The sequence below is a fragment of the Nicotiana sylvestris genome, chromosome 7 (genome assembly GCF_000393655.2).
Source record: "Nicotiana sylvestris chromosome 7, ASM39365v2, whole genome shotgun sequence".
NCBI lineage: Eukaryota > Viridiplantae > Streptophyta > Magnoliopsida > Solanales > Solanaceae > Nicotiana > Nicotiana sylvestris.
In genome coordinates this window covers 3,135,433-3,160,905 of record NC_091063.1, presented here as the reverse complement: position 1 = coordinate 3,160,905, position 25,473 = coordinate 3,135,433, and the positions used below count along the sequence as shown (strand labels likewise).

General features: G+C 36.3%; 3 protein-coding genes across 3 annotated transcripts; 2 read left to right on the top strand and 1 right to left on the bottom strand.

Moving 5' to 3' along the window:
* The first annotated feature begins 1,481 nt into the window (after positions 1-1,481).
* LOC138872681 (uncharacterized) lies at positions 1,482-3,361 on the top strand. Its single transcript, XM_070151091.1, has 2 exons — positions 1,482-2,079; positions 2,169-3,361. The coding sequence occupies exons 1-2, from the start codon at positions 1,482-1,484 to the stop codon at positions 3,359-3,361; spliced, it is 1,791 nt and encodes a 596-aa protein (XP_070007192.1).
* A 12,463-nt stretch (positions 3,362-15,824) lies between these two features.
* On the top strand, positions 15,825-16,714 carry LOC104210725 (uncharacterized). The gene has a single exon (XM_009759688.2). The coding sequence runs from the start codon at positions 15,946-15,948 to the stop codon at positions 16,552-16,554; it is 609 nt and encodes a 202-aa protein (XP_009757990.1). The 5' UTR covers positions 15,825-15,945; the 3' UTR covers positions 16,555-16,714.
* Positions 16,715-24,101: 7,387 nt separating this feature from the next.
* Positions 24,102-25,009, bottom strand: LOC138872680 (uncharacterized mitochondrial protein AtMg00810-like). The gene is made up of 4 exons (XM_070151090.1): positions 24,929-25,009; positions 24,603-24,796; positions 24,466-24,557; positions 24,102-24,298 (listed from the first exon to the last, which is right to left on the bottom strand). The coding sequence occupies exons 1-4, from the start codon at positions 25,007-25,009 to the stop codon at positions 24,102-24,104; spliced, it is 564 nt and encodes a 187-aa protein (XP_070007191.1).
* Positions 25,010-25,473: the final 464 nt, after the last annotated feature.

The following is a 25,473-nucleotide window of genomic DNA, read 5'->3' as shown; positions in this document are numbered from 1 at the left end:
CTAAATAATGTGTGTTTGGACTCAAAACACACAAATAAGTGTATTAAAAAAACGACATTTCTATATATAGCATGCAACAACAACACTTTATATATTAACGATAACATCTGCCGTTAAGTATAGCGTGTTGTTGTTACACGCTATATGTATAGCGCACAAACAAAAAACGATATCCTCTGATTTTGGCCTCACAAATAAGTGATCTGACAATCACAATTATTTCAATGTATAGCGTGTGTTTAGAAAACACTATATATCCAAATGTTCTCCCTCCAGGACTAGCCATTTCCTATATAAAGTGGTCAGAGTATTTGAAAAAATCGTTCACATACAATTCTAATTCTCTTCAATATTTTCTTATTGTTAAACTTTGAAGCATTTTTTCCGCAATGTCTGAAGAGCGTAGAATAAGAGTTTCATTATATTGGGGAGGGGAGGGAGGTTGTGACGGAGAATAACTCTGTGATGTATAGTTTATATCCATAGGGTCATGTTAAATTACCACTAACACTAGAGTACGATAAATTAATATCGTTGTTATGCAAAAAAATGGGAAAGAAGAAACGTTTAGTGATACTTAAAGTAACTGGAAGATATCTGTATTCCGTCACTCTGCAAGGGGCTACTTTTTACTCGGAGTTAAACATCTACAATGATGAAACTTTGAGGGATTTTCTGAGGACTCCGGATGAATACCGGGAATATCTTATAGTAAATATGTTGGATATGTACGTCAAGGTCAAAGATGTTCCAAACAATAAGGTGGTCGGACATGTTCCGGATAACCCCCAGTCATCGGCTAACTATTCTGGAGGAGTTTTTGCCGGACATGTTCCTGATGAAAGAGTTTTTCTTGATTTAAACTTATCCCCGCCTGCTTTATATAATTCACAAGACGAGTGGTAAGCTACAATTTTCCTTTGTGGTATGATGTACAATGTTGTTGTATTCAATTTCTATTAACGCTCATATATTTAACAGGGGGTACATGCCAGATATGAGTTTTATAAATAATGAACCGAGCATAGTTTTGGTGTGTTCGATCAAAGTGGTCTATCCGGGAGCTATCACCTACATAAAAATGTCCATCATGGAATTTCATCACATTACGACTTGTAGGTGAAGTGATATGGCTATATGAAAAGTATTTTGTAAATTTAGCATCTTATTAATTTGTTGATTGTGCAGTAAAAACGAGCAAGTTGAAGCAAATGTACTCACTCAATTGCCCGAAGACGATGTATTAAATCGGGATCTGGCAGATGCACAGAGTGAGGAAGAGAACAGTGATTACGACAACAATGCTGATGAATGTGGAGACGATACACCCTTTCATCGTGAGGATGGTGATGAGGAGGATGAGAAAGGAAGGACCTGATTTGACGAGAAAGTATGCTCCACCCCCTCCTAGACGAAGAGTGCATGAGTCCCAAGTGTCGTTTCATTCAAGGGATGTTCCTTACCTTGATAACTTGCCAAACATGCCGGATGTGGAAGCTCTAACAAAGGATTTTGATGAAATTCGGACAGCAATGTGGGATGAGTCTAGACCAATGGTGTTGGCAAAGGGCATGCTTTTTCCTGATAAAGTGTGCCTAAGTAGGGCTTGTAAAATGCACAACGTAAAAGAGTGTCGTGAGATGACTGTATGGGAGTCAAGTCCGGTTGTATACAAGGTTGTTTGTCGCAGGTGGTTTTGGCCATGTCATTGGATGTTGTGTGCGATGAAGAAGAAGACAGGTCTGTGGAAAGTGGGTAAATACATTCCCACCCACACATGCGAAATAGACACATTCAACGGGAATCATTTCAACTTGGATATTGACTTGATTTCTCTTGTTCTTATTCCATACATCAAAGCAACCATAAGGCATAAAATCAAAGAGTGCATTACAGCAGTCCACCAGGAACATGGCCATACAATTACTAAAAGAAAGGCATATCTTGGGCAGAAAAGAGCGTTTGAAATAGTCTATGGTAACTGGGATAAGTCATTTGTAGATCTCCCTAGGTACATGGCTGCACTGCAGCAGTTTAACCCCGAGACGGTTGTTGAATGGAAGCTTGAGCATATTCCAGGTAAACCAGAATATATGTTCAATTACGTTTTATGGGCGATAAACCAGCAGTTGATGGTTTTTCGCATTGTCGGCCCTTAATATCCATAGATGGCACTCATGTCTATAGAAAGTACGATATCAAACTGTTGATAGACGTGGCAGTCGATGCTAATGGACAGATATTTCCTCTAGCTTTTGCTATTTGTGCCAATGAAAGCCAAGAGATGTGGACACTATTTTTGAACCACTTGAAAGAGCACGTTGTGAAACAACGTTCCGGTATTTGTCTAACATCCGATCGGCACGGTGGTATCTTAAGTTATGTAGAGAACTTGCCTGCATGGCTAGAACCTTATGCCTATTATCGTTACTATGTTAGACACTTTAAAGCTAATTTTCAGAAGGCATATCCCAAAAAGGATCTCCATGATTTGATGTGGATGACAACAACAGACCACCAACAATATAAATTCCGGATGCACATGGAATATATCAGGCAAGAAGACGAGGCAGCCTATCGTTGGTTAATGCAACATGACCCTGAAAAGTGGACGTTGTATGCGGATGGTGGCAGACGATGGGGAACTTTGACTACAAATGTGTCAGAGTCTTTCAACGGGTTATTGAAGTCTGCAAGAGGATTACCTGTCACAGCCATGGTGCGGTTGTCATTCCAACAGATGGCGGAGAGGTTTGTTGAAAGGTCTGCAGCTGCAACATCATTGATGGAAAAGGGTGTTGAATTTATGCCAGTACCTATGAAAAGATTTGAGAAATATAGATGGCGAGCGCATTGGCATTCATTTTTGCAGTATGATAGCGAAAGAAATGTTTTTGAAGTTCGCACCGTTATCCATCAAAATCGAGGTAATAATGTACATACTGTAAATGAATCTAGAAGGTTATGCTCTTGTGAAAAATGGTCCATCTACCACATGCCTTGCTCACATGCCATCAAGTACTTTCAACAAGTTGGTTTGGGTGTAACCAACTATGCTGATCAACAATATAGTGTTGCGAAGTACCTAAACACATATAGTGGGCAGTTGCAGCCAGTGGGTGCTGAGCATTATTGGACGCCTGAACCATTTAAAATGGTGTGTAACAAGTCCTATTTGCGTCGAATACAGGTGAAGAAGAGAACACGTATACGGAACCAAATGGATGTTAGTGAAACCGTGTATGCACACAGATGTGGTATATGCTCGCAAACAGGACACGACCGTAGAAAATGTCCTTTGGATGGCAACAGTAATCAAGCTCGGGGTGGGTGTTCTTCTAGTGTACCTAACTATCCATGAGTTGATGTTGTAATAATTAGTTGTTATGCCTGTGTTGCAAGATTTATGAAATAAAATTATGCTTGTTAATTATGATTTGTATTTTTCTATTTTACCTATTTAAATAATAATTTAATTTAAAATTGTCTTATCAACATCATGACATAAAGTTGACAAGACATAAAGTTGTCTGAAATAAAGTTGACGAGACATAAAGTTGTCTGAAATAAAGTTGACGAGACATAAAGTTGTCGAGACATAAAGTTGTCTGAAATAAAGTTGACAAGACATAAAGTTGTCTTGTCAATATCATGATATTTAACACGTAAAATATAGCGCTATTACATAGTACATTATGTATTTAGCGTGGTTGAACACTACGTTATATGTGTGTTGTCTCGCCTATAAATAACGGGCTCATTGTAGTTATTTTGTGTGATCAAAATTTACTAAACGCAAAAATTTCATTAAAAGTAAGGTTTTTTTACTAAAAGCAAATATTTCCCAAATGACTCAACCTCTTCGTCCACCAAAGTGCAATTGTGGAAAAGCATGTTTGATGCAAAATTGTTGGGACGGTTGTGAGGTTGGACGCCGCTACTGGCACTGTATGAATCAGTTTTACAAGGTCCCCGGTGAACCTATTTGTGATTTTGAGAAATGGGTTGATGAACCATGTTATCAAGATTGTTACAGAGAACAACTACAGTTTCTTCATAATATGTGTTTAAGACAATGGGAAGTACAAAAAGAAAGCGATAGAATGATTGCAGACTTGAGGGCGAAACTGAAAGAGGTGGGAGAAAAATAATGGAAAACACAATGGAATTGTGATGCACAAAAGGAGCGTAAATAAAAATATATACGGGAACTTGCGGAGGTGAAGGCGAAACTAAAAGAGGTAGAAGAAGAAAAAGAACAACTGGAAGAACGATTTAAGTGGTTGGAGCGGAGAATAAATGACAACCAGGGCTAAACATTGGCATGTATGTGTTTAGTGTAATTTTCATATTTCATGTATTTTTATTATGTTGGCCTACTATATTTGTGTTTGTGCTAGTATTTGTGCTATGTGTTTAGTAATGAACTTTTCTTTCACTCATTGTAATGGAATTTTACTTCTTTACGACTTGTGTTTTTTTTGCAGTACGAAACTAGCTACTTAACGGAGAAATCAAAAAGTAATTCACATAGTATATAAAAGTTGTTTTAAATGTACATATAATGCCAAATAAAAATGAATAAAATCAGTACGTCCCGCATCCAGTGTGCCTCAATGCAGCCGCTGGCCTGAGGCGCATTGCATCCCGCCTGGGGATGCTATCAAGATCGTCATCATCAAATCGCTGCCTTATAGCCGGATGCGCCACTGCATGATCATCAGTGGTGCTGACAGGATCAGTAGAAGAGGCCGTCAGTCCAGTAGAAACTTACATAAGAGTCAAAAGCTCAGAATAGCAAAGTATATAATTCGTCAGAACAATTTGAATTGTTGTACCACTATTTCCTCGGGCTCCTGAATGTAATCATCAGTGGTAACCATGTTAACATCGCGTTCAGCCTTAAAAAGGAAATTAACAAAGTTATGAAAAAAAAGACAAACTATAATTCAATACGCTATGAAAACCATACCTGCGAACGTGATGATGAACCATAACTCAGTCGGTGCCCACCACTTAAATCTCGGGTCGGTCGATCCTCAGCAATGGTAGACGGTCCTGGAAAGTATGTATCCCAATCTACTCTAGAAAGCTGCATTCCCGTGATCAATAATTGACCTGATGGGGTCACTTGCGAAGTCCCTAGAGTGAGATCCGTCCCAAGGCCACCCGACATATCGGCAGGAACATAATCATCAGGGGCCTCAACTCTGCCTTGCTGGGGACCACCTCCTCTCCGCTCGCACCACGTCGTCCGGCACCCCCGCCTCGTCGGGCACCACTACCTCATTGGGCACCCCCACCTCGTCGGGTACCACCACCTCGTGCCACACCAGGACCTCGCTCGTACTGATCTGGCTCCACATAATCAGGCATGTGAGCCAAATGTTGATCCTCCCGGGCTCGCTGCAGTGTCCGGGAAGCCAACTCTACAAATCAACGGCTATAATCCTGCAAGGCATCCGCATGATCTCCGATATAGTCCTGCATCTGCATTTCCATTTGGTAGATTGTGTGTAGTCCAATAGCCTGCACAACGTATAAAATATAAACTACGTATATTGCACTAAAATATTGTTATATGATGAATAATAATAGAAAACATACCAGGGCCTCGTGTCGCCCGGCGTATGGAACGTACCGACCGCCAACCTGATGAATAGGGTTCCCGATAAAAACTCGGGTAACATGCCGATACCAGGACATATACCTCTGAATATCCACCTCCTGGTCCCAAGTATGTGGGGGCGGAACCATCTCCTCTCGATGGTCCCAACTCTGGATCTGCCCGGCTAACCATGCCATAAATGCGTCGTCCGCCTGGCTACGATCATCCCTCTGATAATGCGTAGGCTCCCATATAGGCCCCTTCGGTATATACTGTGGGCGGCCAAACTGCCGAAGTACCCGCTCCGAGGCATGATGCTCCACAATATCAAGGCATATAAGTGGGGCAGAAGTGCTCCAAATATGTCGACCAGCCGAGCAATAAGGTGGCAGGGAAGCTATCAAATCCTTGTTGTATGGCGTCCAGATGAATTATCAAATAAGAACATAAAACATGAGTATGCGCAACACTAAGTTAATCCACACAAGGTAAGTTTAGGTACATATTTACCTGTGTGCCCTCCAGCAGATCCAATGCATCCCTGCAGAGGGGGAGATTATGATGAGCATTATACTCTTGTAATAGTCTACGGCGGAGAACCCACCTCCTGGCTAGAGGGAGAAACGGAGGTGCTACAATAGAAGGTAATTGTGGTCGCGGTGGCTGAAACTGCAAGAACCTCTCCCAGGCCCAAACCTAACATACAAAGTTGACGTAATGGTTAAGATAAAGTCTAACTATGTAGAGTTGGAAATGATGAACACTTTATTGGAATATGTTGTCACCTATAGAAGCGACATAAAACCACAAACATCTCTCTGAGTGGCCATGCTCGCCCGGCACATCTGCCTATACATGTAGCCGAGAACATCAGCACCCCAGCTGTAATAGGGTAATTCATCCAGCAGCTGAAGATGATGCAAAAATCTAAGGCTGACGAGGTTTTCCAAAGTATTAGGGAACAAGACCCCTCCAAATAGAAGAAGCAACAACAACCTCGTATAATGAGTGATATGCTCCTCCTCTGTATCGTCAATGATATCGGGTTAGAGTAGCTCCAGGTGCTGTCTAATAGGGGTCAAAGCCAACCGACTAGCACCAGACGATGCAGCCTCGTCCTGAGGCCTGAAACCAGTGAGCTGATGCAACATGTCCAAATAATGATCACGCGACATATATCTCATAGCAATAGGCAGTGAAACGACCATGCCATATAAAACCTCAACGTCCTGTATTGTGACGGTAGCCTCGCCAATGGGCAAACGAAAAGTATGCGTCTCCGGTCACCACTGCTCAATCAACGCCGTGATCAACACCCAGTCAACCTGTGTCCGGCCGATCTCAATAATCCTATAGAATCCCGTGGACTGGAGGTGATGGGCTACACGCTCGTGGAGAACTCTATCATGAAGAAAATCCCACAGGTCGTCCACTCTCCTAGCGCGGAGAGTCTGGGAAAGTAACTCTCCATCCCATATATGGGCGGACCTATGATCACCCTGAAGCACTAATAGCTCACGAGAGTAAGCGCCGGGATGTATAAGCACGTCCATGTCGTCAACTGTAAATTAAACAACATTAATTGTATGTTAATTATTAAATTGTACAAAGTATATGTAACAATTTGGGTCCAGGCTCGATATTTTAGGCCCAGTAGCACCAAATTTTCATGAATATTTATGTGTGTCAATTTCAATTTTTTTAATAATTTTGTGTGTGTTTGTTTTATAATTTAAATTCTATATTTTTTAGAGATTTAATTGTATAAAGTATATGTAACAATTTGGGTTCAAGCTCGATATTTTAGGCCCAGTAGCACCAAATTTACATGAATTTATGTGTGTCAAATTCAATTTTTTGATAATTTTGTATGTGTTTGTTTTATAATTTAAATTTTAAATTTTTAATTATTAAATTGTACAAAGTATATGTAACAATTTGGGTCCAGGGTCGATATTTTAGGCCCAGTAGCACCAAATTTTCATGAATATTTATGTGTGTCGATTTCAATTTTTTAATAATTTTGTGTGTGTTTATTTTATAATTTAAATTCTAAATTTTTTAGAGATTTAATTGTATATGTAACAATTGGGTTCCAGGCTCGATATTTAAGGCTCAGTAGTACCAAACTATCGTGAATATTTATGTATGTCAAATTTAATTTTTCGACTATTTTGTGTGTGTTTGTTTTATAATTTAAATTCTAAATTTGTACAAAGTATATATTTTCATCTACCATTCTAAAATACTTAAACTACAAGGATTCTACGCTAAAATACTATACAGTTTACTACGCTAAAAGTTTTTACATTTTACTACGCTAATAAATAAACTAAATATAAACAACATATGTATTTTATTCACATAACATTAAAAAAATAGTTACAACAATACTAGTTTCGCAAATAAAAAACACATAATGACATAGAAATACTAATATCTAAATACTTATATTAACATAAAAAATTAAATCTAAATTTTACACTAATATCTAAGTCCGGATAAATATAACATACTAGTTTTGCAAATACAACACAAAAGGACATGGAAACACATTCAATGGACAGTGAGATATATTATTATACAAGTTTGGACATAAAATAAATCGAAATACCTCGATGTTGTGTGTGTATTGCGTGAAAATTTGAACACGAAGGAGATAAACCACGAGTCCAGAATGCTCTACTACGATGGAGGACCTACGTTCCTGACCTTTTGTGTGATGGGAGGGTCCCACAATTTTTTTTTAAAATGGTCGAGCAGTTGGAGGTAGGGGGACCAGAAGGAGAAGGGAGGGCTTGTAAAAGAATGTGGGAGGGTTCTGTCGAGGAAGAAGACGAGTTCAAATTAAACGCTATATATAGCGTATGATTTGAAAACGTTATATATAGCGTTTAATTTGAACACGCTATATGAGAAGTCAAATCGTCTGACACATATAGCGTGTAACAACAACACGCTATACTTAACGGCAAACGTTACCGTTAATATATAGCGTGTTGTTGTTGCACGCTATATATAGAAATGTCGTTTTTTTTAATACACTTATTTGGAGTCCGAAACCTTTTTAATCATTTTTTGACAAAAAATACTTTTGTACTACTTTAAAAAAAAGTTACATAAATGAGTAAAACACAGTATTATACTGCGAATTACGTTAACGGAAATTTTGCCGTTAAAGTAATTCGCAGTATAGTACTGCGTTTTACTTAAAAAATTTTTTTTTTGTAAATCGCAGTACTATACTGCGTTTTACTAAGATGTTGGGCACAACTATATTTTATTAAAGCTGTTCGTAGTATTATACTGCGTTTTACTTAAAACGCAGTATAATACTGCGAACAACTTCAATAAAATATAGCCCTTCTTCTTCCTTGGACCACTGAACTGAAGGACCTCAAAAACCTTCGATTCTGCTGGTCCCCCCCCTCCCCCCGCGTCAAAATTCAAAAAAAAATGTGGGCCCCACCCGTCACCTAAAGAGCAAGGAGTGTAGGTCTCACATACAAGACAAGCTTTGGATTCCTTCTTTCGGGTGCAAAAATTCGATTTCAATCAAATTTAAAAAACTTAAATCGAGGTATTTCAATTTTGTTTATGTTGAAACTCGTATAGTACATGCATATTTGTATTGTTTAATGTGTTTCCATGTTAATTTGTGTTATATTTGTGTTTAAATTTGTATCTTATTTATACCCGGATTTATTTATTAGCTTTGGTACAAAAAATTGTTAAAATTTGATAAATTATTTGTATTGTTAAAAAATTAATATTATTTATTTTGTTTGTTGTTCATATTTGTATTTTATGTTAGTTGTTTTTATATGTAATAGTGACCTTTTAGCGTAGTAAAATAAATAGTCTTTTAGCGTAGTAAAATATAGAGTCTTTTACTGTAGTAAAATATAGAGCCTGTTAGTGTTGTAAAATATAAAGCCTTTTAGCGTAGAGTCTATGTAGTTTAAGTATGCAGTAATTGCAAACTCTATCCAATTACACTTTACAAAATAAATTATTTAATTATAACAATAAACTTACAAAAGTAACAAATTCCTATATGTTGTAAAATTAACTCAAATATCGAGCCTGAAACCCATACATAATTATTCTGTCCAATTTTAAATATAATTAATTATTTAATTTATTAAGCTAGCACACACAATTCTAAAAATGTTAAAATTGACACGCATAATAATTAAGGATAACTCGGTGCTACCGAGCCTAAAAAATCGAGCCTGGGACCCATACATAATTATTCAGTCCAATTGTAAACATAATTAATTATTTAATTTATTAAGCTAGCACACACAATTGTAAAAATATTAAAATTGACACGAATAATAATTAAGGATAACTCGGTGCTACCGGGCCTCAAAAAATGAGCCTGGAACCCATACATAATTATTCAGTCCAATTGTAAACATAATTAATTATTTAATTTATTAAGCTAACAGACACAATTCTAAAAATGTTGAAATTGACACGCATAATAATTAAGGATAACTCGGTGCTACCGGGCCTCAAAAAATGAGCCTGGAACCCATACATAATTATTCAGTCCAATTGTAAACATAATTAATTATTTAATTTATTAAGCTAACAGACACAATTCTAAAAATGTTGAAATTGACACGCATAATAATTAAGGATAACTCGGTGCTACCGGGCCTCAAAAAATGAGCCTGGAACCCATACATAATTATTCAGTCCAATTGTAAACATAATTAATTATTTAATTTATTAAGCTAACAGACACAATTCTATGCCCGCGTAGTCGCGCGCCTACAGGCTACGGGATTCTATAAGATTTTTGAGCTTGGACGGGTGCAGCTTGATTGGTCTCTCATCACGGCCTTGGTAGAGCGGTGGCGACCGGAGACACACACTTTTCACTTGCCCACTGGAGAGGCCACCATCACGCTGGAGGATGTTCAGGTTTTGTACGGGCTGCGCGTAGATGGACGGGCCGTAGCACTGCCCTAGTACATTAGATCCATGACGCGTGCACAATTTTTGGATATGATGATGCATTTTACTGGTTATAGACCTCAGGGTGACGCTGGGGGCAGTCGCGTTGCTTTGTCAGCCATCAGAGATCATATGGCATTTTTGCACCCAGACATTACCGGCGAGACGGAGGATCTCCATATTGAGAGGTACACGCGGTTGGCGCTGCTCCTGCTTTTCGGGTGTGTCTTGTTCCCGAACACTTCGGGGAGTAAAGTGAGTATGCGCTTTCTCCACCATCTTCAGGAGTTGGATGGTTTACCCCAGTACAGTTGGGGTGCTGTTGTTCTCGCATACCTGTATAGGAGCATGTGCCGGGCGAGCATGGGCCCAGCGGTGGACATATGTGGTTTTCTGTCTCTCCTACAGGTGACAACATTTTCGAATACTCTGTTCATTTCTCCGAATTCTATATGGTCGAAATGACTCATAAATTTTACATCAACCTTTTATCTTAGGTTTGGGCCTGGAAGCGGATCATGCCGTTGCAGCCACTTCTACCAGCACTTGCGCCTGGTGAGGCTTATCCGTTTCTCCCTCTATCTTCTAGGTGGATTCTCATGCGTGGGAACTACTGAGGGGCCGATGCTCATCATAATCTCCCCCTTATCAGGGATGTGCTAGATATGCTGGTGGACGGACAGGTAGATATGTACCTACACTTACTTGTTTAAATTGAGTTGTGTTGCACATACTCACTTTTATGTTATTATTTGGCAGTTCATCTGGACGCCAAACAGCGACGAGTTGGTAGCTCAGCTGCCCTTTTATTGCTCGGTCGATCGAATGCTTTGGAGCACCTCCGTCTCGAGGATCTTCTTCGATATGGTTGAGTATCATGCCACAGAGCATGTGCTTCGCCAGTTTCACCGTCCCCAGCCTATATCGAGGGATCCTGGATGGGTGGCTATACACTATCAGCGGGATGACCGTGCCAGGCTGGACGATATATATATGGGATGGCTAGAGCAGCAGGTCCTTATTTGGGAGGAGCACCGAGCTGACCGTATTCCGCTAGCACCTACATTTACCCAGGAGGCCACTATTCATATGTATGTATCATGGTACTGCCGTCACACCCGACTGATTATCGGGAACCCCATTCATGTACTTGGCGAGTGCTACAGACCATACGCCGGGAGACACGAGGCACTGGTATGTTTTTTGGCTTATTAATATCGTATAATTGTGATATTGCGTTATTTAATTAATATTTTAAATATTTCACAGGCTATTGGGCATCATCACCTCTACCAGTTGGGACAGGAGATGCAGCAGCATACTGACATCCCTACAGTCGTTGACTATGGCCGGCGGGTGGCACAGTTGGCTCGTCGGACCCTGTTTCAGGCGAGAGATGCCGTGAGGTTGGACCACGAGGCTCAGTATGTGGCACCAGAGGACTACCATCGGGGTAGGGGTGTCCCACGAGGCAGGGGTAGGGCACGAGGGAGGGGTGCCCCACGAGGTAGGGGTGCTCCACGGGGTCGCGGGGGTCGCGGGGGACGGCGAGGAGGTGGTCCCCAGCAAGGGGGCGTTGAGGCACCTGTCGACCCACCTGTTGAGGGACATGATGAGGACTTTGGAGTTGTGGCGCTTGGAGATGATCAACCGGGTTATATACCTCGACAAGATGAGCCTTCCAGCAGCATGCCTTCGTACAGCCTTCAGCTATCTCTGCCAGCATCGCAGGTCACTATTACATATAAAAACAACTAACATAAATACAAATATGAACAACAAACAAAATAAATAATATTAATTTTTTAACAATACAAATAATTTATCAAATTTTAACAATTTTTTGTACCAACGCTAATAAATCAATCCGGATATAAATAAGATACAAATTTAAACACAAACATAACACAAATTAACATGGAAACACATTAAACAATACAAATATGCATGTACTATACGAGTTTCGACATAAACAAAATTGAAATACCTCGATTTAAGTTTTTTAAATTTGATTGAAATCGAATTTTTGCACCCGAAAGAAGGAATCCAAAGCTTGTCTTGTATGTGGGACCTACACTCCTTGCTCTTTAGGTGACGGGTGGGGCCCACATTTTTTTTTGAATTTTGACGCGGGGGGAGGGGGGGGACCAGCAGAATCGAAGGTTTTTGAGGTCCTTCAGTTCAGTGGTCCAAGGAAGAAGAAGGGCTATATTTTATTGAAGTTGTTCGCAGTATTATACTGCGTTTTAAGTAAAACGCAGTATAATACTGCGAACAGCTTTAATAAAATATAGTTGTGCCCAACATCTTAGTAAAACGCAGTATAGTACTGCGATTTACAATTTTTTTTTAAAGTAAAACGCAGTACTATACTGCGAATTACTTTAACGGCAAAATTTCCGTTAATGTAATTCGCAGTATAATACTGCGTTTTACTCATTTATGTAACTTTTTTTTAAAGTAGTACAAAAGTATTTTTTGTAAAAAAAATGATTAAAAAGGTTTCGGACTCCACTTATTTGTGTGTTTTGAGTCCACACACACATTATTTAGGTTTCAGACTCAAGTAATTTCGTTTATAATGTGTATTCTCAATGTAGTATGATTGTTTAAGCAGGGATGATCAAAAGATGAAAAGAAGAATATATTTTTTTTGTTGACTGAAGGCCTGCAATGTGTACTTATGATCCAAATCTTCTGATTTTGCAGCTTTGCTTTCTTTTAGTAAAGGACAGAAAAAAAAGTAAATTCTGATTTTGACTTTGCGTACGTTATAGGTGCAAAGTTGTACTGAACGAGTGCACCACCGGTTGCTTCCTGGAAATTTCAGAAGTCACTTTTTTGGGTTTTCCCTTTGTCCTGCCAAAAGCATATTGCTTCCCTTGCTCATTCTAATGAGATGCTATTTTGGCCAAGTTCAAAATAATTAGGGCAGCATAATATTGATGGTAAAAAGTTAATGTATAGTGGAGAAATTTTTGTGATAAAATTTGAATAATTTATTGAATTTGAACTCTCAAAAATGGCATTGTAATTTCAAAATGATAGTAGTAGTATCATATAAATTGAAATGAAAAGAATAGTGTAAAAAGGTTTATATTGAAGTAAAGATTTAACATTATTTTTGATAATTAAACAACGATTGACCCCGTAATCACATCAAGGGCATCCAACACTTTACTCATCCTTCATTGTTATGTTTTCGACTCTATATCGCGGGCCTTAAAGTTCTATATTAAGGGTAAATTGTTCTCTAAATTTTTTTTGAATACGAGACCTTTGATACTAATTTCGTAACTTCTAATTCTATTAAATTCGCATAAATTAAGTAGAGTTCGATATGGGAAACCAAATACAATGTTACTAATATTAACCTAATTTATGTGAAAATTAATACAAATTCATGTCTAGTAGAAAGTGAAAAAGAAGACTTATACAATAATTATCGCATAATTAGGGATGACAATGGGGCGGTGCGGGTGCGGGGCAGTTTTAAACATATGCGGTTGCGGGGGCAGGGTGAGGCGGGGCGGGGCAAAATATTTTTTTTTAAAATTTATGCGGGTGCAGGTTTAAAAACTTCATCAAAGAAGGAAACTCAATTTTCTAACTTTCTGAATAGGGATGGCAATGAGGCGGTGCAGACGTGGGACGATGCGAGTTTCATCTTATGCAAGTGCGAGGCGGGGGTGGATGGATGCGGGGCAGTGTGAGTGCGGGGCGGGTTGAATATTTTTTAATTAAAATCAATGCAGTTGCGGGTTTTGGAGTAATTTGATCTTTCCTAGAATCTGATTATAAAATTCTTCCTCTAAGCCGCTAAACATGTAGTTTTGATCAATCTTCCTTATTCCTTTAGGCTTTACCACATTATATCCAGTGTTTATTCCCTCATCTTAAATTGATGTATCACAAAAAATTTACTATATCTAGTTTGCATTGTCAAACCAGTCTATGCATTTAAATCATCATTATTACTACAAAACCAATTTACTTAATTGAATTCATATTTGTCGAGAAACTAATCCTAAGAAGGCTTAAAAATGGTTAGAAGAGATAATACCAAAACGTTTTACTCCTTCAATTTTTTGGATTTGCTTTCTTTCTAATAATACTTTTGATTCTTGATTTTAAAAGCCCTAAAATAAAAATAAAAAAAACTGACTTTGTTAGTACAAGTTAACAGAAAAATATCTGGAAAACAATACTCATTAAAATTAATAATTAAAAAAAAGAGAAAATTTTGTACTATGCGGGGCGGGATGGGGGCGAGGCGGGGCGGGTTGAAAACATAAATTTTGTTATACAGTACGGGGCGGTGCAGGTTAAAGCCTTTGCGAGTTGAGGCAGAATCCGCCCCGCAACCGTCCTGCCCCACCCCATTGCCATCTCTATTTCTGAAGATGAGATTGATTCCACATAATATATTGAAGCAAAATAAAGTTTCATATTGTTTGAACTTTGAACTCATTGCTTACATGTCAAGTTCTTATTCTTTTATGACAAATTCTAATAATTTAATATCTAACACATAATTATTAATCAATTATAAATCTATTTTATTGATCAAAGTGTTATTCCTTATTTTGCTCAAATACAAGAGCTGCGACTAATGATTAACAAAAAAGAAAATATCTATTAATTGATCTTGACAAAGATTTTTGTATTTCTAACGAAAGCTTGAATATGATAAATTAACATATATATTTTTAACAAATATTAAAAGTAAAAAACTAAGAGGTATTATGATATTTTTGTTAAGTAACTTTAATTATATACGTGCAAGATTTAATTCTCTTATGTATTTTATCTTCTTCTTTCCATAACTGAAGTCTTTCGCAATCTTTAGAATTAATAAAAAGCATGAATACATATAGTAAAAGTGTAAAGAAAATTTCAGCCAAAAAATTAAAAAAATTAAAACTAACAAAATGAAGAAAAAAAAACTTATGCGGAGCGAGGCATTGCGGGTGTGGATGCGAGATGGGTGAATACTAGTACAACTGCTATGCTGGTTAAGAGAAAATCCGTCCAGCACCCGCACCGCATCACTCGTCATCTACGCATAATTGTTCAAATTCTTATCACTAATATTTGAATGATTAAAGTATAAACCAAAGGATGGCTTCACTAATCTCGTTAGTCATTCCACGTCATTTTTCCAATCCCTTTTATTCCATGTGGCATCCCCCATAGCCGCGGCGCACCTGCCTATAAAAATCACTCACATTAAATTAAACTCGACATCCCACTCTCCAAACTCCTCGTTTCTCTCTCTCTCTATATAAATAAAGATATCTGTGCACACTGAAAAATGTTTTCCATTTAAGCTCACTCTTCTCTAGAACAGTCTAAGCTCTCTATACCTAATGGAAAAAGCTAACCGGAAAACACATGGGAGTACTGATCCCGGCGCCGAACACACTACCACCGGTAAACGAGCTAAAATGCAAAATGACGATGAAGAAGAAGAAGAAGGCGATATGATGGCTTGGTTAAGCTTGGACGACGAGAAAATGACTGAGCTTTCCAATGTACTGGACCCTGATACTGCGTCGTTTCAGCAGTCGTTCAGAGTGAGGTTCATTGAAAACCCGTACATCCCGCCGGTGATCGTACAGTCCTCGTCGGGTTATATTACTATAAACGGCAACGAGGAGTCATGTGGCTCGTCATTTTCCGACTTGGACTCGTCGGCCATGGCGAGTGTAGATAGGGGGAGCTTGAATGGGATTTTATTCGAGGCGATTAAAGGAAAAGGTGTCGCGTGGGGTTCAGACGCCGATGAGGCAGGTGGATGGATGGAAGAAAATGGTGATGACGTGGCGTCGTGGAGTTGGGGTAAACAAATGGACGATGAGGATTTGTTTGGTTGTTATGGCGGTGAAAAGATGGACGATGATGATGATGAAGCTAGCTGCGGTAAGTTTCTGGGGGAAGACTTGTTTGGAAATTGGGACACTGTAGAAAATTGGTGAAAATTATTTTGGGGGGATTTTGTAATTACTTAAAACTTATAGGACGATGGTGAAAAAACCAGTTTTGGGGTTGGGGCTTTACAAATGCTAATATTAGATATATTTGTTAGTACTTCTTTTCTAAATGAATATGGAAGAGTTGTGCTTTTCTGTTCTTTTCCGTATTAGGAATTTCTACTTTTTCTGCTTTTTATTTTTAGTTTTTTGTCATCTTCTTTTATCGCCCTAATTTCTACTTTAGTATTATTTTTATAACATATACAATCTAAAAATCAAAATTTTAGTTTTGTATACCCTTTTTAAAATAGTTCTATATCATCAACCTCTAGTTTTATTAAGTTAATAAACAAAAAATTAATTACCAAAAAAATAAAATTAAGTTAATAACCAGTATGCGTACAAGAACTATGACTATGCTGAAGTAGTTATAGTCATCAAGTAATACTTTTCCAATATAGTGGTCAATATATTGAATGGACCACGTTATTTGGCAGGGACATATAAACGTAGAGCACGTTTTTTTTTACATGTCACTTTCAACTCAAACTATATAGTTAAATACTTTAATTTATGAATTGATGTTGAATTCACGTCTGTGTGCACCAAACAGTTTTGGAGTTGTGAGGTTCCACAATTACTACAACAATAACTATAACACATTCAATGTTATCCCATAAAGGACAAGAGGCGGAGTCAGAATTTCAACCTTATGAGTTTTGGATTTTGGGACCATGATTTCAAGTGTTAATGACTGAGTTTTAGATTTAATATTTATACATATTTCATAAATTCAGAACACTAAATACACTGTTTAAGCAAAAATTACTGGGTTCGGCCGAACCGTAGGTCGGTTTATGCCTCCGCCCCTGTAAAGGACAGCTCGATGGACAAGGTATTTTGTGTCCCTGTAGGGTCCGGGGAAGACCAGACCCCAAGGGATGTGACGTAAACAACCTATCCAAATACAAACATTAGTGGTTGCTTCCACATTTCGAAGCCGTGACCCATAGATTACACGAAGGCAACTTTACCATTGATCTAAGGCTCCCCTTCAGGTTCCATATTTTCCAACTTATTAAAATCTTGTAGTTATCCTTATTTTGTGGGTGCGTAAAATTACTGTTTTCTAACTACAAACGAGTATGGGTGAGCATCGGTCGGTTCTGTTGGGTTGTGAATGTTATTGGTTCAGCATATTGATTTATAGATATGCTACACAGATAACCGAACTGATAAGATAATGATTATCGGGTATCGGTTATCGATCCTTATCAGTCCGATCATCAGTTTACCCGATAAAGAATCAAAACGTCCAAAAAAATCATGTTTTTATTATAGAAATCGTAATGATATTGTCAAAACAAGGAACTAATTTTTTTTGTTCTTAAGAAAGGATTAAATTTCAACTTTAAAAAAGAAAACTTTCTTTGGATTTAAAAATCCTAATGAATTATTTCAATTTTCAAAGTTATAAGTTAGTAGGAGTAAGGAATAATTTAATCTTACTATTCCCTCTGGTTCACAATAAGTGACCAATTTCCTTTTAGCACGCCCATTAAGAAAATGCTAAATCCTATACAAAAATACTTAGTATGACTAAACTATATTAAATATTGGTCACATAGTTATACTGAGGAGTGAATTTTTTTTAGGGATATGCACATAAGGGTAAAAGAGTAAAAACAAATTGAATTTTTTTTTATTACCTAACTGGACACTTATTTTGAACCAAAATGAAAAAGTAAGCTGGTCACTTATTGTGAACCGGAGGGAGTAATTATCACTTTGGGGGGGGGGGGGTCATATTTCATTGAAAAATAATAAAATTCTAATCTTGTAAATGCTAAAGAATCAGTGCCAAAAAAATTAAATAGAAAAAAAACAATCTGAACAATTAATTTTTAAAGTTTAAAACTAAAATCTTAACTGAAGAATTAAGATGAAAAATTCAGAAAAGTTTAATACTTACTCTAAAGATTAAGGTCTGAAGATGAAAAATAATTGCTGAGAGAATTGAGAGAATGAGAGAATAAATCCATAAGGTGGTTTTATATACTTAATGGGTAAAATTATAATTTTGATATAGCTTATTAGGTTATTGGTTAAACCGTTATTAAAATTGGATAAAATCGAGGCCCGAATCGATAACCTAGTAATCAAATAACATTAAACTATTACTGAGTTATTTAACCAATGACCCAATATCGATAACCCAAGATTATTTTATCGGTTCGAACTATCGGTTATACCCAATATATGCCCCGCCTTCAAACGAGTTCGTGGTCTATTTGAAAATTGGGTAGCTGCAGCAATAGGAGAACATAGTGTTGTTTGACAAGAGAAACCAAGGATTGAGGTTTTTAACTAACCAAGTTAGGTGTGTGAAAATTCTATCTTAACTATAGATAAGTCAAGTCTATTTAAAATTCGGGTCGCTATTTTAATTAAGTGATTATAGATGTGATACTTTTCAAAATAGAAACCAAGAAATGTGGCCTTTAACTAACCAAATCAACCCCTTTCGGCAAGAAAGCAGGCGTACATGAAAGAGATTAAAAGATGAAATCATGAAAAGCTGATTATCAAGACCATTAGAAATAATCATAAGCCTTTATAAAAAATTACCCTTCCCCAGAAATGTCAAAGTTTGAAGTATTATGAAAGCAAAATCTATTTTGTATGTAAATTTAGACATTACTTTCTTCGTTTTTACAACTAAAAATTTATATACAAGTTATTAAACCAATATTTTTAGAAAATAGAAAAACATATTTGGACAAGTCTGGGTGTTTATAAGACTTCCACAAATTTTACGTGTGTCATTTGACTAAAAGGGACAAGTTCAGGGGTAATTATATAACACTCTCTTAAATTTAGGTAATTATTATGTACATTTAAACAAAAGGGGATAAGTTGGGTCTAAACTCTTTCTGATACGAGGACTGGGCAATCTCCATTTTCAAATAGTTAATTGGGCAGAATAAGACCTCCTGATGAATTGGAAGTGCACGTGTAGTCATTTTTAGGGATGCTATTTAGAAATTAGTCAGTACTTATTTTATTTTGAATTTTTAAACAAAAAATTCTAATTTTAGGACAATTCAGAACATTTTGTTCTAAAATTTGAATTGAAAAACTGAAATTCAGAGTGCACTGACTAATTCTTAAATAGCAGTCCTTTAGAGTGACTACCTGGTGTCATTTCTACTGAATTTGATTAAATTTCGTTCCTATACCATATAGGAAACCTTATTACCAAATATGTTCATAGTTTGCATATTACCTTCATGCTAATAGTATTTCTACATAATATATACAATGTATTAAATAAGGAATCATTATAGCTGTAAGATTCTTTATTTAGGCGCGCTAAAAAGGGGAATTAAATATTTTTCAGATCTTTCAATGCAATCACGCACAGTAATCACTATCGTCGACTTCGTTACAAAATTTCCGTACTCTGTTTTTTTGCGATAAACTTTGTTTCAATATTTTCTCTGATTTCACAAATCAAAATCGAAAAAATCTTCTACAATTCTTCTACAACAAAAGCAATTATGGCGAAAATACAAAGCAAAGGAAAAGAGAGCAGCAATTCTACCATTGACAGCCATTAAAAAACTTTGAAGCTTTGAATTCAAATTTGGGTTTTAAAAAATCATTATTTGTTTGGATTGGGTGTTGTTGAAAATAATTGGGAATACGGTTTGGAGTTTATATCTCAATTTTGAGAGGTTTTGGTGAAGATTAGACTTGGTTTTGACTGGATTTCAGATTGAAACTCGAAGAAGAAGAAGAAGAAGACATGACATACATTATATTGCAGAAATTGTAGAAAAATTGTAGACAGTTTATTTATTTTCCTTTTATTCATTTACCTATTGTATGAAAGTTGAACAACATTGTATAAAAATTGTATTTAAGTGGACGATTTAGTACTGTTTTGGACAAAAATATGTATAAAAAATGTAAAACATACATTTCAGGGGAAACATGTCGAGTTTAAATATGTACCCAGTTTGTAGATATTTTGTAGATAAATTGTAGATTATTTGTATTCTGATTGTAGATGCTTTATTTTCTGTTTTCACAAATAAAAACGACTAAAACTTCTACAAATCTTCTGAAAAACGCAATTATGTCAAAAATCTCAATTATGCTATAATTGAATGGGAATTGGGATATTAAAATTCAATGTATGAAGTTTGTAGATATTTTGTAGATAAATTGTAGATTATTTGTATTCTGATTGTAGATGCTTTGTTTTCTGTTTTCACAAATCAAAAACGACTAAAACTTCTACAAATCTTCTGCAAAAAATGCAATTATGTCGAAAATCCCAATTATGCTACAATTGAATGGGAATTGGGATATTAAAATTCAATGTACCCAGTTTTCAGATATTTTTTAGATAAATTGTAGATTATTTATACTCTGATTGTAGATGCTTTGTTTTCTGTTTTCACAAATCAAAAACGATTAAACTTCTACAAATCTTCTGCAAAAAACGCAATTATGTCGAAAATCCCGATTACAATTCTGTGATTCTCCTATATGCTCTTGTTACTCCTTATGAAACTGCTATGCTAAATATGAAATCCAAAAAAACATGATGAAGGGATAGATCTTCCTAAGAAATTTTGTAGATAATTTATAGAAACATTGAAATTCTGTATTTTCATATTAATTTTTCAAATGATATGTAGTTTTGTTGTATATTAAATGTAGCAAATAATCCATTGTGAGTCTTATTTGACTCATTCCTCACATTCAACCTATTCTACAAATTTACGCCTCTTTAAATACAATACAACCATACTTTCTTGAATTTAAAGGTATAACAATATGTATAACTTAAAAAACATCTTCTCCTTTGCACAAGTTAACTCCAAAACAGACGAAGTGGAATAACAAGCTCCCATCAAAACTTTTAACACAAAAACACAAAGCTCAAAAATAAATAAACAACAGTCTACAATTTATCTACAATTCTGCAATATAATGTATGTCATGTCTTCTTCTTCTTCTTCTTCTTCTTCTTCGAAATGAATTGGCTTATTCGAAAAATTTTAATCTGAAATTCAGCCAAAACCAAGTCTAATCTTCACCAAAACCCCTCAAAATTGAGATATAAACTCCAAACCATATTCCCAATTATTTACAACAACACCCAATCCAAACAAATAATGATTTTTGAAAACCCAAATTATAATTCAAAGCTTCAAAGCTTTTTAATGGCTATCAATGGTGGAATTGCTGCTCTCTTTTCCTTTCCTCTTATATTACTGAAATTTGGGATTGCGAGATAGATAAAGACGTAGAGAGAATTCTCAATTCTTTACAATAATATCCAATCCAAACAAACAATGTCTTTTGAAAACCCAAATTCGAATTCAAAGCCTTTGCTATGAAAGAAATAATGGGATTTTGATACAGAAATCGTGGGTGTAGGAGGGAAACGTAGGTGAAGATGTGGGAATTGGAGAGAGAAATGTGAGGGGAGTGGTATTAGAAGGAATATACGGTACCATTAAATTAGGAGTGTCATTAATACCCTTAAAAACCACTAATGGTATATAATTAGTAATTAGGTATACTAAATATAATTATATCAAACTTTAAACATTGAGGGTAATATAGTTTCCTATATGGCATAGGAATGTAAATATTCCTTCCTTTTCTCACAACTCCACAATGTAGTGGGCTTCATTCTTTTTCGTTTTCGTACATTTTCTTTGGGTCAAGCAATAGTAATTCTATGCCACGGGCTGTGTTTTCTTTTGAAGAATTAACCCAAATAATCGGTCATTCAGCCACCTAAATTAAAAAGAGCCGATGAAGATATAATATATGCATAATTTATGTATTAAATGTTTATAATTTTGTATAATATATGTATATTGCTAGAAAAAGTAAAAAATGAATATGACCGATTATTTATGTAAAGATCCCCCTTCCTTTTTGCATTAGGAAGTGGAATCATTATAGCTAGCTCCCCGTAGATATTCCCTCCGTCCCATTTTATGTCCAGGTGTTTGACTCGACATAAAATTTAAGAAGATTTTGTTTTGAAATTATGGTCTAAAATAAGCCATAAATATTTATTTGGTTGTGAATCATCTTTAAAAGTTGGAAGTTTAAAGTTAAATTATTTCTAATTAAGAAAGTATGATATTCTTTTTCTGACATACTAAAAGAGAAAGTATGCCACAAAATTCGGACAGAGGGAGTATGCTTAGTATGTTTATATAATGCACTAGTTATTTTTTGGATAGCCATGTTGTCCGAGTCAAATTGCTCGTTAATTTTATGAAATACCTATTATCAATGTATCAAGTAAGTTTGTCGGCCAAAGCTTGGACAACACACTAGCTCTTGCACTAGGAAGTAGATTCCTTGTACCGCACAAATAGAGATAGAGAGGAAAATATTCAAGTGAAGTCATTAGTTATGAAGATAATCGAGTAAAGTCATTTTTGTTTTTCTTTTATAATAACAAAATCACCAATGTTTTGCCTGTCATCCCAAAAAAGTAATCTTGAAATCTTAGGATATGGATCCAGTCATTTTCTTTTAATTTTTTCAAATCTATTTCTCAGAAAATGCAAAAAAAGGAAGCAGAGATACAGAAAGATGAGAAAAAGAGATATAAATAAGATTTAAATTTGATGTGTTCATTATTTATGTTCTTATCATTGAACATGCGGATCTAAATGGAATATTATGAGTGCTTTAGCACCCATTATCTTTGACCAAATTTAGTAGATTACATAGGTATTTATCAAAATGTTTAAATAAGTATTAAATGAGCACCCATAATTAAGCTCCTTTTCCCTCTTCTTTTAAATTTTTTCTCGACGAACACCCATAACTTCAAAATTTTAAATCCACCACTGTCAAACCTATGACACTTTTAAAATTGTGAATTCAAAATTTGATATTTGTTGAATTTTGTGATTTTTTAATTATATTTATACTCTATGTAAAAAATATTGTCAAGATCGACACTAAGAATCAATAGGAACGAGTTCGACCATACCTGCAATAGTGGAGAAATGAAGCTTTTAGAACTCAGCATGAGAGGAGGGAAGAAGAGAGAGTGAAATTGGTGAACTGAAGCTCAAGCTTTCATTGATTATATATACACATGCTTCCAGCTGGCACTAAAGCTATTACCCTAACTACTAACTAACCGACATAACCCACTATAACAATGCCTAACTAATTATTAAATAATATACCTCAATACACCCCCTCCCCTCAAGTTGGAGATGGTGAAAACACTGCCAACTTGTCTAAAACACTAGAATGTTTGATGCCTGTAAGAGCTTTTGTAAGAATATCTGCAAGTTGATGGTCAGTAGTAATATGATGCAAAGAGATAAGGCCCTTTTGTAGTCGTTTCCTCACAAAATGGCAATCAACTTCGATGTGTTATGCATGTTCATGAAATACAAAATTCTTAGCTATGTGTAGGGCTGATAAACTATCATAAAACACTGCAATTGGATGAATGAAGGGAACTCTTAGCTCATCTAGTAGCCTACTCAGCCAGAACATTCACCAACCACTTTCCTAAGCAACCTGTACTCTGCCTCTGCTGAGGATAGTGAAATAGTCTCCTGCTTTTTAGATTTCCAGCTGAGATGACTGTTTCCTAACAAACCAATGTACCCACTCACAAACCTTCTTGAGTATGGGCAAGAATCCCAATCAGAATCATAAAATGCTCTAACAGACCAGTCTGCAGTATTGGACATAAAGACTCCCAAAGTAGGATCACCCTTGAGATATCTCAGTAAGTGATAGACTGCCTTCAGGTGAGGTTCCCTAGGGTCTTACATGAATTGGCTCAAGTGTTACACACCAAAGGCTATATCAAGTCTTGTGTTGGTAAGAAAGTTTAATTGCCTATCAACTTTCTGTAGGAAGTGAAATCCTCTAATGGTTTATCCTCCTTGGCCTTTAACATTTCATTAGGATCAAGTGGAGAACTCAAAGCACTATACTCCAATCAGTTGTATTCTTTTAGTAAATCTAAAACAAACTTCCTTTGAGAGATAATCACACCATCAGGCTTGTATAGGACTTCCAGACCTAAGAAGTAATGCAAGTTGCCTAAGTCCTTTATCTTAAACTTATCATGAAGGAAAGCTTTTAATTGACTTATTTTCTCCTGATCTGCACTTGTGACCAAGACATCATCTACATACACTTCCAAATAAATCACTGAATCTCCTTGCTGCTTGTAAGACAATGAATAGTCATTCATGGAGTGATTGAAATCTTTGGATCACAAAGCCTCAGTTAACTTCTCATAACACTCCATACTTGCTTGTTTTAAAACATATAGGGATTTGTTTAACTTGCAAACCAGAGATTGGTCTTTTACCACGAGACCTGGTGGAATCTGCATAATATACTTCCTTATGTAAATCTCCATGAAGAAAAGCATTGTTTACATCCAATTAGAACATTGACCAGTTATTCTTTACTGCATCTGCAATAAGTTTTCTCACTGTAGTCATCTTTACTATTGGAGACCAGCCTAGCTTTGAACCTTTCTATAGTACCATCAGACTTGTGTTTTACTTTATAGACCCATCTACAACCTATTGCCTTCTTATCAGGAAAGAGTGGTACTAGATTCCATGTGTTGTTAGCATAGAGTGCCACAAACTTCTGGACCATTGCTGCTTGCCAAGCAGGACTAACATCAGCTTCCTCAAAGGAAGTTGGTTCATTATCATTACAAATACTACTTACCAAAGCCTGACTGTTAGGAGTTATTGATTTAGGGGATACATGGTAATGATTAGAAAACACAGTGTTAATAGAGAATGAGTACTTGTCAGGATTGCTAACATTATGTACATAATCTTTTAGATAGGTAGGAGTTTTGTGTTCCCTTTGTGACCT